The 17,245-nt window shown below is 47.8% G+C and overlaps 2 protein-coding genes across 2 annotated transcripts; both read left to right on the forward strand.

Annotated features, from left to right (window-relative positions):
* Positions 1-298: 298 nt before the first annotated feature.
* gpr78b (G protein-coupled receptor 78b) lies at positions 299-2,904 on the forward strand (the record flags this gene model as incomplete). The annotated part of the gene is made up of 3 exons (XM_079758071.1): positions 299-969; positions 1,425-1,538; positions 2,667-2,904. 3 exons carry the CDS (start codon positions 299-301, stop codon positions 2,902-2,904), a joined length of 1,023 nt encoding a protein of 340 aa, XP_079614197.1.
* Positions 2,905-5,589: 2,685 nt separating this feature from the next.
* LOC307090973 (carboxypeptidase Z-like) lies at positions 5,590-16,190 on the forward strand. Its single transcript, XM_079757791.1, has 11 exons — positions 5,590-5,723; positions 6,186-6,215; positions 7,125-7,520; positions 9,285-9,512; positions 10,071-10,297; positions 11,959-12,120; positions 12,797-12,955; positions 13,445-13,577; positions 13,867-14,006; positions 14,356-14,455; positions 15,219-16,190. The coding sequence occupies exons 1-11, from the start codon at positions 5,612-5,614 to the stop codon at positions 15,623-15,625; spliced, it is 2,094 nt and encodes a 697-aa protein (XP_079613917.1). The 5' UTR covers positions 5,590-5,611; the 3' UTR covers positions 15,626-16,190.
* Positions 16,191-17,245: the final 1,055 nt, after the last annotated feature.

The raw sequence follows: 17,245 nt of genomic DNA on the forward strand, positions 1-17,245 counted from the left end.
GAGGCGCAAAAACGCTGACGGGTTTGGCTCAGGGAGCGCGCGCGTCTCCCCATGTAGCGCGCTGCTGAGATGGAGAGTCGCGTGAACTCGCCGTCTCAGCAGCGCGCATCGGCCAGCGCTCGAGGAGCAGGCAGCACAGTGAGGGGCGCCAGGACGCGGTGCTTTGACAGTTTTTGGAGTTCATTGTTCCGTTGTAGAATTCACGGCAAACATCGTCACAATCATGGCGGGATCTAACTTCTTATCATCGGCGAACGGCGCAGGTGTCCACGCGACCCGAGTGGACCCGAAGTGAGAAATGGACTTTGCAGAAATCCTTTTCGCGCTCTTTATCGTGGTGGTCGCGGTGGTCTCGCTGTTGTCCAACTTGTCGGTGCTACTATGTTTCGTCCACAGCGCCGAGATCCGCCGACAGGTGCCGGGGGTGTTCACCATGAACCTGTCCTTCTGCAACATCCTGCTCACCGTTCTCAACATGCCTACCACAGTGGTGGGCATCGTGCAGAACCGCCAGCCGTTCGGCGACCGCGCCTGCCACACGGTGAGCTTCCTGGACACCTTCCTGACCGCTAACAGCATGCTGAGCATGGCGGCTCTGAGCGTGGACCGCTGGGTCGCCGTGGTGTTCCCCCTCAGCTACGCCACGAAGATGCGCTACAAGGACGCCGTGTTCATGGTTTGCTACTCCTGGGCGCACTCGCTCACCTTCTCGCTCGTGGCGCTGCTCTTCTCCTGGGTGGACTACAGCCACGTGTACGCCTCGTGCACGCTGCAGCTGCGCGAGGGGGAGCGAGACCGCGCGGGCTTCGCCGTGTTCACCGTGGCGTTCCACGCCACGAGCTTCGCGCTGTCGCTCCTCACGCTGTGCGTGGCGTACCTGAAGGTGCTGAAGGTGGCGCGCTTCCACTGCAAGCGGATCGACGTCATCACCATGCAGACGCTCTTCCTGCTGGTGGACATTCACCCCAGGTAGGGTGGTCCCCACCGACACGCGTGCGCACACGCACGCGCACGCACGAACCCAGACGCAGACGCAAAAAACGCACACACAAAGGCACGACCACACACAAACACACACACACACACAAACCTACACACACACGCAAACACAACACACACACACACACACACACACACACACACACACACACACACACACACACACACACACACACACTAACACACACACTTACGCACATACAAAACACACACACATACAAAACACAAACAAACGCACGCACGCACACGCACGCACACTGGATTCATGATCTGGGCCTCTCGATGTGGTCCCATGTTACACACACACACACACACACACACACACACACACACACACACACACACACACACACACACACAGACGTATATTTACTATTCATTTATGTCGTTATTGTTTGCAGTAAAGGTGTTTTGTGTTTTTTCAGCGTGAAGCAGAGATGTTTGGCCGAGCAGAAGAGGAGAAAGCAGAGGGCCACTAAGAAGATAAGCATCTTCATCGGCTCCTTTGTAATCTGCTTCGCGCCTTATGTGACTACAAGGTTAGTGTGAACAGTCGCTCATCCACTTAATTAGTCCATTCATTGAAGCCATTACTAAAATGTTTTTTTATTTGACAATTTTTTTTTTTTTCATTTACATGTTCATTTATTAATTTAAAACGATGTGCGTCCCTCGCAATGCCTTAGACTGTGTTATATATGCTCGAGTTGATTGTTTGCTAGTCAAAAATGTCCTATTCATAACGTTAGGCATATCCTTATCACCATGACAGCCTATAAAACACATAAGATCAATCCCTCGAACCCGATGAAACACAAGTCGGTGCATACAGTCTTACCGGCCCTTCATAGTGATATCACCCGCTCCAGTGCCTGTGGTAGCACACCAAACCCCAGGTAACCGGCTGTGTAATGGGGGGGGGACAGTGTACACCAGGCCGGTCCCAGCTCATGCATTATGGGTGTGAGTGCTGCTGTCTCTCCTCTGGTTGTATAATGTTTTGGAACATGACCCAGTTAGGTCTTCAGTTTTATACACTTTCTGGTTTTAATATTCTATACGGCTTCCCAAGCCCGGAGTGAACTTTATTACACTTTGTTCATCTCAAGGCAGGAAATTAGGGTGGGGTATTATCGAGAAATAATATCCGGCATATTATAGGAAGTTAATGTTATTAATATCATACGATTTGGTCGATTATCTCCTCCGCCACACCAGCGCACCAACCAGCGCTATTCATCAGTTCTCTCTTTGAAATTGTAATTTGATTGAAATGTTATCTTTTTGTTGACCCTTTATGCCCCGCCCCTTTCCCCGCCCACCATCAGGATGGCGTAGCTCCTCCCCTTTCATCTCCTCCTCACACAAAGCTCCACCTACAAAACAAACGTTTGTCTATCCTCACCGTTTAAAATGTGTTAACGTTTCCTCAGCCCTTTATGCCCCGCCCCCTCGCTATGCCCCGCCCCACCAACACCACCACGTTGGCGAAGCCCCTCCCCTTTTATCTCCTCCCCTCACAAAGCTCCAAAAACCACCACAGGAAGGAGCGTTCATCCCTCATTCTCTTCCTGATCACTTCTCCAAGTCGTGTTAAGATGTTAACCTTTTCCTTCTGCCCTTCATGCTCCACCCCCTCCGCCCCTCTATGCCCCGCCCACCACCAGGCTGGCGGAGCTCCTCCCCTTCGTGGGCGTGAACCGCCACTGGGGCATCGTCAGCAAGTGCCTGACCTACAGCAAGGCGGCGTCGGACCCCTTCGCCTACTCCCTGCTGCGGCAGCAGTACCGCAAGGTGCTCATGGGGGTCCTGAACCGCCTGCTGCGCCGCGACCTGTACCCCTCCTCGGGCCACAGCAGCTCCATGGACACGGAGAACGACTACTGCCTCCAGCGGATCACCTAGCGCCGCTGCCGCCGCCGCCGCGCTACGTAGCACGCGGACCGCCGGGGGGGGGGGGGGGGGGGGGGGGGGTTGGGTTGGGGATGGCCGAGGGCCGATCATGACAGGGGTCGCCCCCTGGAGGAAGTAAAGGATGGGGAGAGGTGGAGGTGACGGAGGACTTTGGGAGGGATTGGAAGATACATATGGACACGTGTGTGTGTGTGTGTGTGTGTGTGTGTGTGTGTGTGTGTGTGTGTGTGTGTGTGTGTGTGTGTGTGTGTGTGTGTGTGTGTGTGTGAGATGGAGAGAGAGGGACGGAGAAAAGGGATGAGATTGTGATGGATGGAGGGGACCAGGTGTGTGTGTGTGTGTGTGTGGGTCTTTCTGTCTGTCTGTCTGTCTGTCTGTCTGTCTGTCTGTCTGTCTGTCTGTCTCTGTGTGTGTCTGTGTGCGTGTGTGTGTATGCGTGCGTGTTTGTGCGTGTGTGCGTGCGTGTGTGTGTGTGAGAGAGCGAGAGAGAGAGACCTGGAGACAGAATGAGGCCGAGGAAGAGACATGGATGGAGAGGGCAGGATATTGTTAGCAGGAAGATGATGTGGGGGTACGGAGACGGATCACGTGTGTGGGCGGGGGGGAGGGACAGGAAGAGACAAGGTGGTGAGAGGGGGGGAGAATTAAAGCCCACTAATGAGGTGGACGATGACTGAGAGGAGCTGGTGGTTGGGAGGGTGGGGGGAGGACAGATGACAACGTCGGGGCAGACGCGTGGGTTCTTGACCGGTACCGGATCAACGTCGATGGCGACTGCTTGATGTGTGTCAGTGTGTGTGTGTGTGTGTGTGTGTGTGTGTGTTTTTGTGTGTGTGTCTGTGGCGATAAACCCAAATCCACGTGCAAAGGTGTGAAAGCAAAGCACGCGCCGTGGATAGATAACACAGGACGCTGTGTGTGTGTGTGTGTGTGTGTGTGTCATTGTGCGTTTGTGTGTGTGTGTTGAGTCCTTGTGCGGCTGGTTGGGGACAAACCGCACAATCTTCAACCGACGGGCTCCAGCGCTGTAGAACTGTGGTTTATTCAAGGGTGTCATACACAAGGGCGTCCTATGTAATCTACATGAGGCACCCTGAGGACGCAAGGAGATGGAGCGTCACGATGACAGAGAGTACAAGTTTGGGAAATTAATTCCATCTACAAACGGCAGACATTTAGGTATTTTTTATTTGAATACGCTGTCCCACACACAGTGACCTTTTGCATCTTCAAAGAGGCACACAGATATGAATGTGAGGGTGGGGGGGGGGTGCAGCTGTGTGTGTGTGTGTGTGTGTGTGTGTGTGTGTGTGTGTGTGTGTGTGTGTGTTACTGTCACTGCAGGGCTCTGCAGATAGTCACTGGATGAAAGTGTCCTGGCTTCAAACGCCTACCTTGGATACTCTGCCGTTGTGTGTGTGTGTGTCTGTCTGTCTTTGTGTGCGTCTGGTTGTGTGTGTGTGTTCAGCGTCAGATTGGACCGCATCGTCGCGGGTGAACCGTGCGGCCGTCCGCGTCCCATTATAAGTCCATCTCACCCGTTTCACTGAATCGCTGAAATTTCGACGCACTTTGTAAAGTCGGGAGTAGTTGCAAAACGCCAAAGGCAAGTGTCATTTTAAACACGTCGCCGGGCGTGACCTGTATGTGAATGTACCGTAGAGTCCGTAGGCTACTTTGGACTGAAAAATCTATTTATATATAACTGTATTTTGACCAGTTGACTGAGAAAAAACCTGTTTGTATGGATATTTACAATGACGTTCTATATTTTGCACTGTACAGGCCATATTTGGTAAGGTGACAGCTATCTTTTACTGAAGGCAATGTTATGTAGCATATGTTTCCAAGTGCTTTTAATACTACACTGTTCTGTGTCCGTGCCAGATATTTGAATGTGAAGTTTTGCGACACTGTATGCCAGATAGCTGCTTTTATCAAAGAGATGTGTTGGGTGATGTACATCTGTCACGTTTCCAATGGAGAGCCACTCTGTGTTCTTTGGCGGTGTGAATCTGTGCAATAAAACCCTTACTTAATCTGTAACCACTGTTCATGTTGTGTATTGTGTGTCCAGTTTTATTGAATTTAAAACACAACTCAGGACTACATCTGTTTCTTTGTCTTATGACTAAAATCAAACACAAAAACAGGGGAATTGGAAAATGAATAGCATCATTGACCAAGTATGTCTGCCAGTCTCTCTGTCTGTCTATCTATCTATCTCGTTCTCTTAACTCTTAAGTTATTTCTTTCCATTTAATTTAGCACTCATGATGACAGCACCCTAGCCATTAAAGGTGGAATGAGGCCATTTTCCTGGTTAACTGACATTAATGGTTAACTGTGGTCCCATTTGATCCAAACCACCATATGTTTAATTTGAATGAAAGGCTGCAGGCTATGAATTTCAATTCCCAATTCAAACGAATTAAAAAAAATATGTTTCAACCTGTTGGCATCTTTCTTGTGGTGGAGCAACAATTTCACTGGTGCAACTCGATAGATGACCGTAATGTGTGTAATAAACTGGCTCTCGGGAGATGTGCTTTTGCCGTTCCGGGAAAGTGTCTCTCTCTCTCTCTCTCTCTCTCTTTCTCTCTCTCTCTCTCTCTCTCTCTCTCTCTCTCTCTCTCGGCTGTTTTACAGATGCGAGGCAGGCAGTTGTGTTGGGCGCGCGTGGAGGTGCCACATCAAAATGGATTCAGAGACGCGGAGCAGACAGCAGATCGTGTTGATTCTGCTCGGAGCGCTCACACTCGCCTCCTGCTACCCACAACACCGATGTGAATACGAAGATTATCTTTTAGGTAAAAAATATAAATTGTTTAAACAGTTTCACAAATGCACAAGTAGCGTGTCGTTTGCTCTGCATATGCAGAAACTGTTCAGCACGATTTTAACTTTTCCTCTGTGTAGAGACGCCATGGACTGTTACGGTCAACTAGAAAAATATCTGGAAATTGTTCGATTGATTTAAGATACTAAATGCGAAACCTTATTAAAACTTATTTTAAAACTTGTCAAACTTTTAAACTTTAGAAGTAATTGTGACAAATCCTAGTAAGATCAATGAAATTAGATGTTACATTTCAGTAAAAAAAATACATCCAAACCCTTGGTTAATTTTGAAGGTTGATGTAAACAGGAATTTGCTAGAATGTTTGCGCAACATCAGGTTGATATGATAAGGCAATATGGATGCAACTGGAAGCCCAACGCCCTCTAGCGGCCGGTCCCAGTAATTTACTACCGTCTTGATTTTTCTGCAGGCAGATGCAGGTCTCCGCTTGGTCCAAGACGTGAGTATTTTAAGTCCAACCTTTGGAGGACTAAAACAAGTTGCTGATAGATCCGTTTGCGTTTACCAATTGTTCAGATATATTGAACAGATAACTGTGGCAAGTTGTCCATTCAGTAAAGATCATATTATAATTGTAACTAGTTGGCCTGTAGTATTTTGTCTTTAAATCATTTAGCCTAAGAAGACAAACGTTTTGATGACAGTCTAAATACACTGACTTGCCAACAGTGTTTTTGCTCTTAGCTTGATTAATATATTACTCCTAATTTAGAGTCTAAATGATCCCATATGTGTAGCTGTGGAATGTCTTTAATGTGACCTCAGTTCCAGGCCATGCTCTTCCTAATCATTAGAAAGAGATCACAAGTCACAGACATAATGGAATCCAGTCCAGCACCGCAGGACACAATGGGGATATTTTTGGATGATTAATGGCTTTTGATTAAATATTAAAAACCTAATTTTCAGCGATAATCTAACTATTTGGTGCTTGATTGAAGATGTTACAACGAGCCGAAAGATTTAGGGGACGTTGTAAATGAATATTTGAAGATCCCCGGCCTATCTCTGTGCATCCTGCGGTAACGGAAGCAGATGGCTTCTATTTGCACATAAGTCCCATATGCTGCTGAACACTCACACCTTACTATCTAGTATCCATACGACCACTGTGTCTAAACCATGAAGCATTCCCAAATTTCGTTTTTTTTATTTTCATTAAACATTTTCTTTTAATCTTTAGTCTAAGCAATGATTTGAAGATTTTAAAAATTTTAAGTTGAATAAAAATGAAAAGAACGAAACTTGGAGATTTTTCCGGTGGAAATGTTTCACGGATTAGACACAGCGACCGGGTATTGCGGCGATCAAACGAAATTCCAGAATTAAAAAAAAGAATCCCCGGCAGCCAAATGCACGGAGATCCGGCTGTCCTATTGCGAGGACATGCCCTACACCGAGACGCTGTTCCCCAACACCCTGGGCCACACCTCCCGCGAGGAGGTGGAACTTGGCGCCGAGTACCTCCTGATGAGCGTGGTGGAGACGTTGCTTAGCAGCGGCGGCGGCGGCGGCGGCGGCCAATGCAGCCCGGACGTGCGCATGCTGGGCTGCGCGGTGGTGACGCCGCGCTGCGAGCACGACCGGCCGATGCAGCCGTGCCGGCACGTTTGCGAGACGGTGCGTCGGAGGTGCGCCGCGGCCTTCGACGCCATCGCCATGGCGTGGCCCTACTTCCTGGACTGCGACCGGTTCTTCGTCGACGAGGAGGAGGGCTGCTTCGACCCGCTGGAGGGCCTACGAGGTGAGGAGGAAGAGGAGGGCGGGACAAAATGGACGCCCGCCGCGTGACAATGGCGGATAGATTGGAGCCGTAATTAAAACGTTCTGATCTGGGTTATATGTTGAAAGGATTGTTTGATTTGGTCACCCTGTCAGGTAGGAATACTGTTTGTATTTTTTATTTCGGACCTTGCACGGTACCTTTAAACTTTTTTCAAACTCGTGTCAATGGCCGTAGTTACCATGACGACAGGGGCCACCATCATAGTGTTAATAATAAGGTCCCATAAGCTGCTTACAAAACACTGAAATGCTACTTTCATATGCTCCGGATTCTATTGGGGTTTCAAAACGTCTTTAGTTTAAAATCGAATTGTAAACTGAATAAACACACACACGCACACACACACAAGCCAGTGTATAATTGAGTACAGCTATACAGCGCATGGAGGGTTAGCAGCCTCGTCTGGCTAGCAAACTTGTGTGTGTGGCGCATCTCAGAGGAAACAGGAGTCGAAGGCTCTCTCTCTCTCCCTCTCTCTCTAACTTTCTCCCCCTCCCCCCCCCTCTCTCTCCCTCTTTCTCGCTCTATCTTTCTCCCTCTTTCTCTCTCTCCCTTTCTCTCTACCTCTCTTTCCCCCTCTCTCCCTCTCTCTCTGTCTCTCTCCCCCTCTCTCTCTCTTCTTCTGTCTGTCCCTCTCTCTTTCTCTCTCTCCCTCCTTCTCTCCCCCCCTCTCTCTACCCCTCTCTGTCTCTCCCTCCCCCTCTCCAAAATGAACTCACTTTATTTGTTTTGAAACGTGAATATTTCCCCTCTGCCTTCCAGGCCTGGTCTGTTCGGTTGACCTAGATAGCGGTCATGCTCGGACCATCCCTCCAATGTGAGTGCACTTCAGGGCGGTGTATAAATCATTCAAAGCAGAACGTTTAGCTCTCAGGAACCAGGCCCTTCTGCTGGCTCACACTGAGAACACGTTCATCCCAGCTGGCCGCTTTCTTGAGGATGGAAAAGGACTCTTAATCTGCCGTGAGTCAGCGTTTAAGTCATTTGAACATCGCGTCGTGTGATTACAATCTGGCCTGAACCAAATATGGGATAGGGAGGTTTTTCTCGTCAAATTCGAAAAACGCTTTGTCGCACCAGTGCCACATGAAAAAAATTCAATTCTGTGTCATTTGGTTCAGACGTCTGGAAACAATGTCCAGTCCAGTCCCTTTCATAATTAATTTCTGGTCTTTATTAAAGGACCAGGCAGCCTGAGATGTTTCCCTTCTTTTCCACTCATAGAGGTCACAATAACACCAAGTAACAGAGAAGTTACAGAAGACTAGATGTTTGTAAAGGACTTTAAAGTAGATATGTTGCGTTGGGGCTGGCCCGTATGGGGGCTTTAAAAAAAAAAGCACAGTGCACGTACAAACACTGAAGGTTAAAAGTGGCCCTCCCCTGATGGAGAAAATTATTTATGAGATTTCAGGGAAAGCAGAAAAATGTAAACAGATATAGCCGCCTTTCTTTCCTTCAATATAGAACAGTAATAAAGGGACCTACATGATACCGCGTTGACTTTTTATTTTCTGCTCAACATTTGCCTATAGTTAAAGCAATGTCCTTAGAAACCTGTGAAGTATAGTAAAGTTAGTTGTCCATATTTTGTCTTTTGTTTTCGTGTGCTCATTTTCAATTGTTTGTGTGTATCCCAAAAAACCCAAAAGTAATGTATTTAAAGTGAGCTACCTCCTGATGACCTTTGCCCCCCCGCCATCTCCGTGTGACCCCACGCAGTGGAGCAGGACGGAGACGACTACTACGGCGGCCTGCCCCCCGTGGAGGACCCGTCCTTCGGCTCCATCCGCTTCGGCCACCACTCGGAGGCCCAGCTGGCCAGCGTGCTGTCCCAGACGGCCGAGCGCTGCTCCCACGTCGCCCGCACCTACTCCATCGGGCGGAGCTACGAGGGCCGCGACCTGCTGGCCATCGAGTTCTCCAGCAACCCCGGCCGGCACGAGCTGCGTGAGTATTACAGTAACGCTGGGTTCTGGGTTCTCTCTTTGGCTCGCGTTCTGTCGTTCTCTCACGCAGCTGTCTCTCTCTCTCTCCCTCTCTCTTGCTCTCTCTCTCTCTCTCTCTCTCTCTCTCTCTCTCTCTCTCTCTCTCTCTCTCTCTCACTATCTTGTTTTTTTTCTCTTCCACACCTTGTTGGTCTTTCTGCGTCCCTCTTTGTTTCTCGCTTGGTGACTCGCTCCACCGCTTTCCCTTTTTTTCTTACATCCAAATCGCTCCCCCCCCCCTCTCTCTCTCTCTCTCCCCCCCCTCTCTCTCTCTCTCTCCCCCCCACTCTCTCTCACTCCAAATCCATCCACAAACCAAAAGTACGGTGTCCACAAATGATCCATTTCAGACATAAATTGACCCAACATCCCCCTTTTATATTGAATTATTCATATACCTGTTTTTCTTCAATTTCTTTTCGCTTTTGTTTCGTTGAAAATCGGCTGTACAATGAGCCCAAACCAGAATCCCACTTGCTATGACGCGCCGATGTTGAACCCTCCTCTCCTCCCTCTCCAGTGGAGCCGGAGGTGAGGCTGGTGGGCAACATGCACGGCAACGAGGCCCTGGGCCGCCAGCTGCTCATCTACCTGGCCCAGGACCTGTGCAACGAGTACCGGCAGGGCAGCCCGCGGGCCCAGACGCTCATCAACACCACGCGCATCCACATCCTGCCCTCCATGAACCCCGACGGCTACGAGGTGGCGGCAGCCGGGGGGAAGGACGCCACGGAGGACGGGGAGGAGGTGGGTGGCCCCCTGGGAGGCGTTGGTGCTGGGGGGCTGCTCATGGGGACAGGTGTTGTGTACAGGCGTTGTTTACGAGTGATATGTTAAAGTGTTGTTTACGAGTGTTGTGTACCGGTGTTGTGTACAGGTGTTGTTTACGAGTGATATGTTAAAGTGTTGTGTAAAGGTGTTGTGTACAGGTGTTGTTCACAGGTGTTGTTCACAGGTGTTGTTTACAGGTGTTGTGTACAGGTGTTGTTTACAGGTGTTGTGTACAGGTGTTGTTTACGAGTGATATGTTAAAGTGTTGTTTACGAGTATTGTGTACAGGTGTTGTTTACGAGTGTTGTGTACAGGCGTTGTTTACGAGTGTTGTGTACAGGTGTTGTGTACAGGTGTTGTGTACAGGTGTTGTGTTAAAGTGTTGTTTACGAGTGTTGTGTACCGGTGTTGTGTGCAGGTGTTGTGTGCAGGTGTTGTGTACAGGTGTTGTGTACAGGTGTTGTTTACGAGTGTTGTGTACTGGTGTTGTGTGCAGGTGTTGTGTACAGGTGTTGTTTACGAGTGTTGTGTACAGGTGTTGTGTTAAAGTGTTGTTTACGAGTGTTGTGTACAGATGTTGTGTTAAAGTGTTGTTTACGAGTGTTGTGTACAGGTGTTGTGTACAGGTGTTGTGTACAGGTGTTGGGTACAGGTGTTGTTTACAGGTGTTGTGTACAGGTGTTGTTCACAGGTGTTGTTCACAGGTGTTGTTTACAGGTGTTGTGTACAGGTGTTGTTTACAGGTGTTGTGTATAGGTGTTGTTTACGAGTGATATGTTAAAGTGTTGTTTACGAGTATTGTGTACAGGTGTTGTTTACGAGTGTTGTGTACAGGCGTTGTTTACGAGTGTTGTGTACAGGTGTTGTGTACAGGTGTTGTGTACAGGTGTTGTGTTAAAGTGTTGTTTACGAGTGTTGTGTACCGGTGTTGTGTGCAGGTGTTGTGTGCAGGTGTTGTGTACAGGTGTTGTGTACAGGTGTTGTTTATGAGTGTTGTGTACCGGTGTTGTGTGCAGGTGTTGTGTACAGGTGTTGTTTACGAGTGTTGTGTACAGGTGTTGTGTTAAAGTGTTGTTTACGAGTGTTGTGTACAGATGTTGTGTTAAAGTGTTGTTTACGAGTGTTGTGTACAGGTGTTGTGTACAGGTGTTGTGTACAGGTGTTGGGTACAGGTGTTGTTTACAGGTGTTGTGTACAGGTGTTGTTCACAGGTGTTGTTCACAGGTGTTGTTTACAGGTGTTGTGTACAGGTGTTGTTTACAGGTGTTGTGTATAGGTGTTGTGTACAGGTGTTGTGTACAGTTGTTGGGTACAGGTGTTGTGTACAGGTGTTGTGTACAGGTGTTTATGTACAGCGGTTATAAGACAGGTCATTTACAGCTGTTGTGTATGAGTGTTGCATCCACATGTTAAATGTGAAGGTGTTTAATTCAGGTTTTTCTTTCTTATGGATAAAGTAAAGACTGACTGAATCTGCACAGCCTACTGATATTTGCCACATTTTTTCACCACACATCACAGAAAATATAAAATGCAAGACTTCCTTTGCTGTTTAATTCTTCTGGTGTTCCCGACAGCTCTAGCTGATATTCCGATGACGGTTACTTGCTTGACCTCTGACCCGACTCTGGACTCAGGGCTGGAAGTATGAGGCTAGGAACGTCGGCAGGACCAACGCTCAGGGCATCGATCTGAACCGGAACTTTCCGGATCTGGCCTCCATCGTCTACCGCCGCCGCAGACTACGGACCTATCGGACCGACCACATTGCCATCCCAGACTTTTACTGGTTTGGTAAGGTACAGTATAGAGCATCATCCATATATCAATATACATAACCTCTACCAAACCAGACTGTTACTGGTTTGGTAAGGTACAGTATAGAGCATCATCCATATATCAATATACATAACCTCTATCAAACCAGACTGTTACTGGTTTGGTAAGGTACAGTATAGAGCATCATCCATATATCAATATACATAACCTCTACCAAACCAGACTGTTACTGGTTTGGTAAGGTACACTTTAGAGCATCATCCATTTATCCATATTCATAACCTCATTACCGATCCCTCTTATCTGATCGTTGTGTGATCAGGCGTTATACAGTGACCCTCTTACCATTTCCGCAGGAAATGGTAAGAGGTCCTTATATTTAGTAAAGGTCGTTATATTTAGTAAACGTTGTTGCCAGTAGAGACCCATTCTGTGTAATGCGCGTCTACAGATCCCGCCCCCAGCCACACGATTGGTCTAAAAAAGTTTTAAGCGGGGAAAAAAGTGAAATGCCTCATTCACCAAGACTTGAGCTTGCTTGACACCTTTAGATATAAATCGGCTGATTTGTTAGACTAGGCATTACTTTTTTACATCCTCATCACTCATTATTTCCCTGATAGCTCATTTCAACCATCCGTGCTTCGGGTTCGGATGTGTACTCCAACGCGTCATCCCCTGTTGCCATGACTCCAGGTCGCCCCGGAGACGTACGCGGTCATGAAGTGGGTGCGGTCCGTCCCCTTCATGCTGGGGGCTAACCTCCACGGGGGGGACCTGGTGGTGGCCTACCCCTACGACCTCTCCAAACACCCCCAGCAGCACAAGCTGTTCTCCCCCACACCGGACGAGAAGGTGAGGGGTTAAAGGTCAAAGGTCATGGGGTAACGCTCGCACAGAGAACTCTCCTCTCGTCGCTTCATTGGAAATATTGTTTGATTTGTGAGTGTAAATGTGTGATTAAATTGTGAGTGTATACGTTTCAGATTGTGACTGTGGGTGATTATTGGTTAAGATTTGGATTGATTATTTTTTTTAGAATGTCTGAAGTTGTTAATAACATAACACAATATGTTATAGAGGCTTATATCATCTTTGTTTGGGGTCAATGCGGGCACAGATTCTTTGTTGATGCATCTGTATCTGTTTATAGAGCTATAACACTAGAATTATAGTTCAATGCCGATAGAATAAACTTGTTAGAAGTGATAACAAGGTCATTTTGAAGTTGTTGGAATTTGTGTTTGGAGACAGTTCTTAGATCCTGGCTGTGGGCCTATTTTGAATTTCGACTAGAGCGCAGGTGTATAATCAGTTTTACCAGCCGCCGGTTCCCTTTTCCAGGTGTTCAAGATTATCGCGAGAACGTATGCAGATTCTCATCCCATCATGGGCCACGATCAGTCATGGTGTGGGTCGTCTCGCGCCAGTAAGAACGGAATCATCAATGGAGCACAGGTGTCCAGTTTTGCGGGAAGTAAGAGAAAACAACCACGTTACACACAACTAGGATATGCGATAGAGGATGCATGTCCACGTGCTGCCACTAGAGGGCTCTCTTGGATCGTTTAAAATGTAAATGATTCTCATCGGAGCCAAGTTTGAAGCTTTAATAGGTCCATGGTTTGAAGTGAACTGCATGAAGTCTTGCGTAAACTTGTTAACATGTTAACATGGAGGGGTAGCAAAAGTTCGAGTAACAGTTGAACCAGGAAATATTCAAGAATAACTTTGGATTAGAAACAGATTGGTCTTGGTTTTGTCAGGTATGCAAGACTTCAGCTATCTCCACACCAACTGTTATGAGGTGGCAGTGAATCTGGGCTGTGATAAATTCCCCGCTGAAGAGGATATGGAAAACGCCTGGAACGAAAACCAGGAGGCGTTAATGTCCTTTTTGGAAGGGGTAGGAATAAGATTTGAATGTTGTTTTCTACTTTTTCTTTTGTCATTGAAATTACAGGGTTAGTCCATCGAAACTATACTGTTCGCTACCATTTGTTTTTTATACATATAGACATGAGGTAGTTTTACAAACATGTCTTCAAATCCATCAGCTCACACTGCTACTGCTATCTTACCCATCCCATAACAACAACACAAACAATACAACACAAAGAAACACAAACATTGATCTTACATTTTTATAATGCACATCAGGTGCTCCACAGAAACAACACGTCCAGCCACCTTCTCCCAGGTCCCTGTTGGAATCAGCCCTGTAAACGATATGTGTGTGTGTGTGTGTTCCCCAGGCCCATCGGGGCATCAAAGGCCTGGTGAAGGATGAGGGGGGCAACGGCATCAAAGGGGCCCGGGTATCCGTCCGGGGCGTGAGACATGATGTGACCACAGGTAACGCTCTGCTCACTAGCCCCGACGCTGATGAATGGCTGTACACTGTCGTTCTCCGTCCCACTTCTGCTTGAAGGGGAGGGGAGGTCCTGGAGTTTAGAGATCACCTTCCTAGACCCTATAGCTTCCCCCTTCCCCCCACCGCGCCCCACAACCCCCTTATTGTATGTTGTACGTCCTGGCACTTAATGTACGCACTCATTGTATGTTGTACTTTCTGGCACTTAATGTACGCACTTATTGTATGTTGTACGTCCTGGCACTTAATGTACACACTTATTGTATGTTGTACGTCCTGGCACTTAATGTACGCACTTATTGTATGTTGTACGTCCTGGCAGTTTATGTACGCACTTATTGTATGTTGTACGTCCTGGCACTTAATGTATGCACTTATTGTATGTTGTACGTCCTGGCACTTAATGTACGCACTTATTGTATGTTGTACGTCCTGGCAGTTAATGTACACACTTATTGTATGTTGTACGTCCTGGAAGTTAATGTACACACTTATTGTATGTTGTACGTCCTGGCACTTAATGTACGCACTTATTGTATGTTGTACATCCTTGCACTTAAAAAAAGTACTTGGCATTGTGTAGCGTTGTATCCTAGCTATCTTTATTGTGAACGGGGAATGGGTTAACCTAGCGATTGTAAGTGCTTGGCACTTGGTTCTATGAACATCCTTACTGTACCGCCAGCGATTTATTGTTGTTTTTCTATCTTCTGAGAAATGTACTTATTGTAAGTCACCCCCCAGCCGAGCAGGGGGACTACTGGCGCCTACTGGCCCCCGGGGTCCACATCTTGACCGCCACCGCCGCGGGCTACACCCGCGCCATCAAGAGGGTCCGTCTCCCGCCGGGCATGCCCCACGCGGGCCGGGTGGACTTCGTCCTGAGGAAGACCGCGCTGGAGCCCAACGCCACCACCCTCAACCGGGTGGAGGAGGAGGAGGAGGGCGGCGGCGGCGGCGGCTACTACAGCGAGCAGGACGACTACGAGCGCTTCGACCCCTATAACCACTTTGAGCGCTACACGGCGGCGGCGGCGGCGGCGCGGCGGCAGGAGCGGCTGGCGGAGAAGCCCTGGTGGTGGAGCTTCTTCGTGGGCTCGGGGGGCGGGGCGGCGGCAGCCCCCACCTGGCTCCTGAGGAAGGAGGACTAAGGCTGAGTTATGGTTCCACGTCGACGCAACGCAAGGGGGTTCACGGACCCGTTGCGTTCTCGCGGACCCGCCGTGCGTCCAACGCGCCTCCCTGAAATTGTAACCTCGCGTCGAGGCGACGCAGCAGCGAGGGCTGTGATTGGTCCGCTTCCTCGAACCTGGTGCAGAGCCATAACTGGGTCACGTCTGCGTTGGAGCGTCTGCGTGGTCATTGCGTTGCGTCAAAGTGGAACCATAACTGAGCCTTGAGGCCGACAGACAGGGCGTGACGGAACGGGACAATCTGTTGGTCGTAGTCTCCACTGTGTCTCACCAGGTTGTACCGTGTTAGCTGGACGGGCGGGGAAAGGGGGAGAGGTTTGGTTGGATGGTTGGGGGGGTTGGCTTTTGACATACAGTAGCTGCACAATTTAGATATTTCCCTCGAGTTAGGCCACAGGCAATAGTAAGCTGTTTCCAATCATGAGTCATGAATCAAACAAACCGCTTAAGGTGTCAAAGACTTATCTACTATATTTGTACACTCACATTTCTGCAAATAGTTAATAAAAAAATATGGAACTACTTTTTGTTGTACCATGGATCCAACTGTTTTTTTTTTCTTATGCACAATGAGAAAAACTGTTGATAAAAAACTGTATTTTAATGTCAGTTAACTTATAAGTAGATTTATATAGATATTTTTTTCATATTTTATTTTATATATATTTTTATATATGTACAATTTAATTAATTTTGTTTAAGCTCCTAAGGGGATGTTAGCAAGCATATTTAACCATGCGTCAATAAGGCGCAGATGCACCAGCCGGCTGTGTAGCTGCGTGCTCAAGTCAACAGTTTAATACCCGCTTCGATCTTTGCAAAGCAAAACATTGCAATTGAAACACAGACTAGGGATGTGTTAGAATCTGATTATTTGAATATGAAGATGAAAAGTACTTAATAGCCGAAGCGTAACGTCTTGAACCGAATAGAAGCATAAACTGAGCCTGACTGGACCTCAGCTGGTACGGGACTGCTATTTGCCACTGGGTCTGGCCAATAGGAAAGCGATGCAGGTAAGCCAGACACTTCCGGTATGTTAACAATGGTATCTTATGAAACTAACAATGGAAAAAACAAACAAACCCCGACTAGGTGCTCTATTATAGGCCTGTAATATCAATATATTAAGAAGAGTTGATAAATTCGATCTTTAGAACGTGTTTTCAGCCTCCAGCCGCCGCCTTCAATACATGTTGACGTAGGGCCGCAGACTTAGACACAACATTTTCTAGATTACATTCTGCATGGTAGGGAAGTTGATTTTAAGCAAAAAAGAAACGCTAAATAGGTGATATCGCTTTAATCATGCCTGTCTAATTCGTTGTGTAAAATCGTGGAGTTTCACAACAGCCACTGTGGGGCAGTGTCAATTCATGTGTGCGCCGAAGTGCTTGGGATCCCCTCCTGTCCCAGGTGGTCTCCACAGACACGCCGCCGTTCATTCTGTCAGGATGACTTGATGAGTCAGGTTTGGACGGGTCGAACAAACCTTTACTGTGTCGGTAAAGAATGGACTACTACTTATTTAAATGATGCATGTGTACATGGCTATCCATGCACTTTTGATAAATATAA

The sequence above is a fragment of the Pollachius pollachius genome (genome assembly GCF_949987615.1).
Source record: "Pollachius pollachius genome assembly, chromosome: 20".
Classification (NCBI taxonomy): domain Eukaryota; kingdom Metazoa; phylum Chordata; class Actinopteri; order Gadiformes; family Gadidae; genus Pollachius; species Pollachius pollachius.

Excerpts from the sequence above, each read along its gene's own strand:
- LOC307090973 (XM_079757791.1), top strand. The coding sequence starts at position 5,612 with ATGGATTCAGAGACGCGGAGCAGACAGCAGATCGTGTTGATTCTGCTC. Across the intron at positions 6,216-7,124 it reads GTCTCCGCTTGGTCCAAGAC|CCAAATGCACGGAGATCCGG; the intron begins GTGAGTATTTTA and ends AATCCCCGGCAG. Across the intron at positions 12,956-13,444 it reads CCCCCACACCGGACGAGAAG|GTGTTCAAGATTATCGCGAG; the intron begins GTGAGGGGTTAA and ends TCCCTTTTCCAG.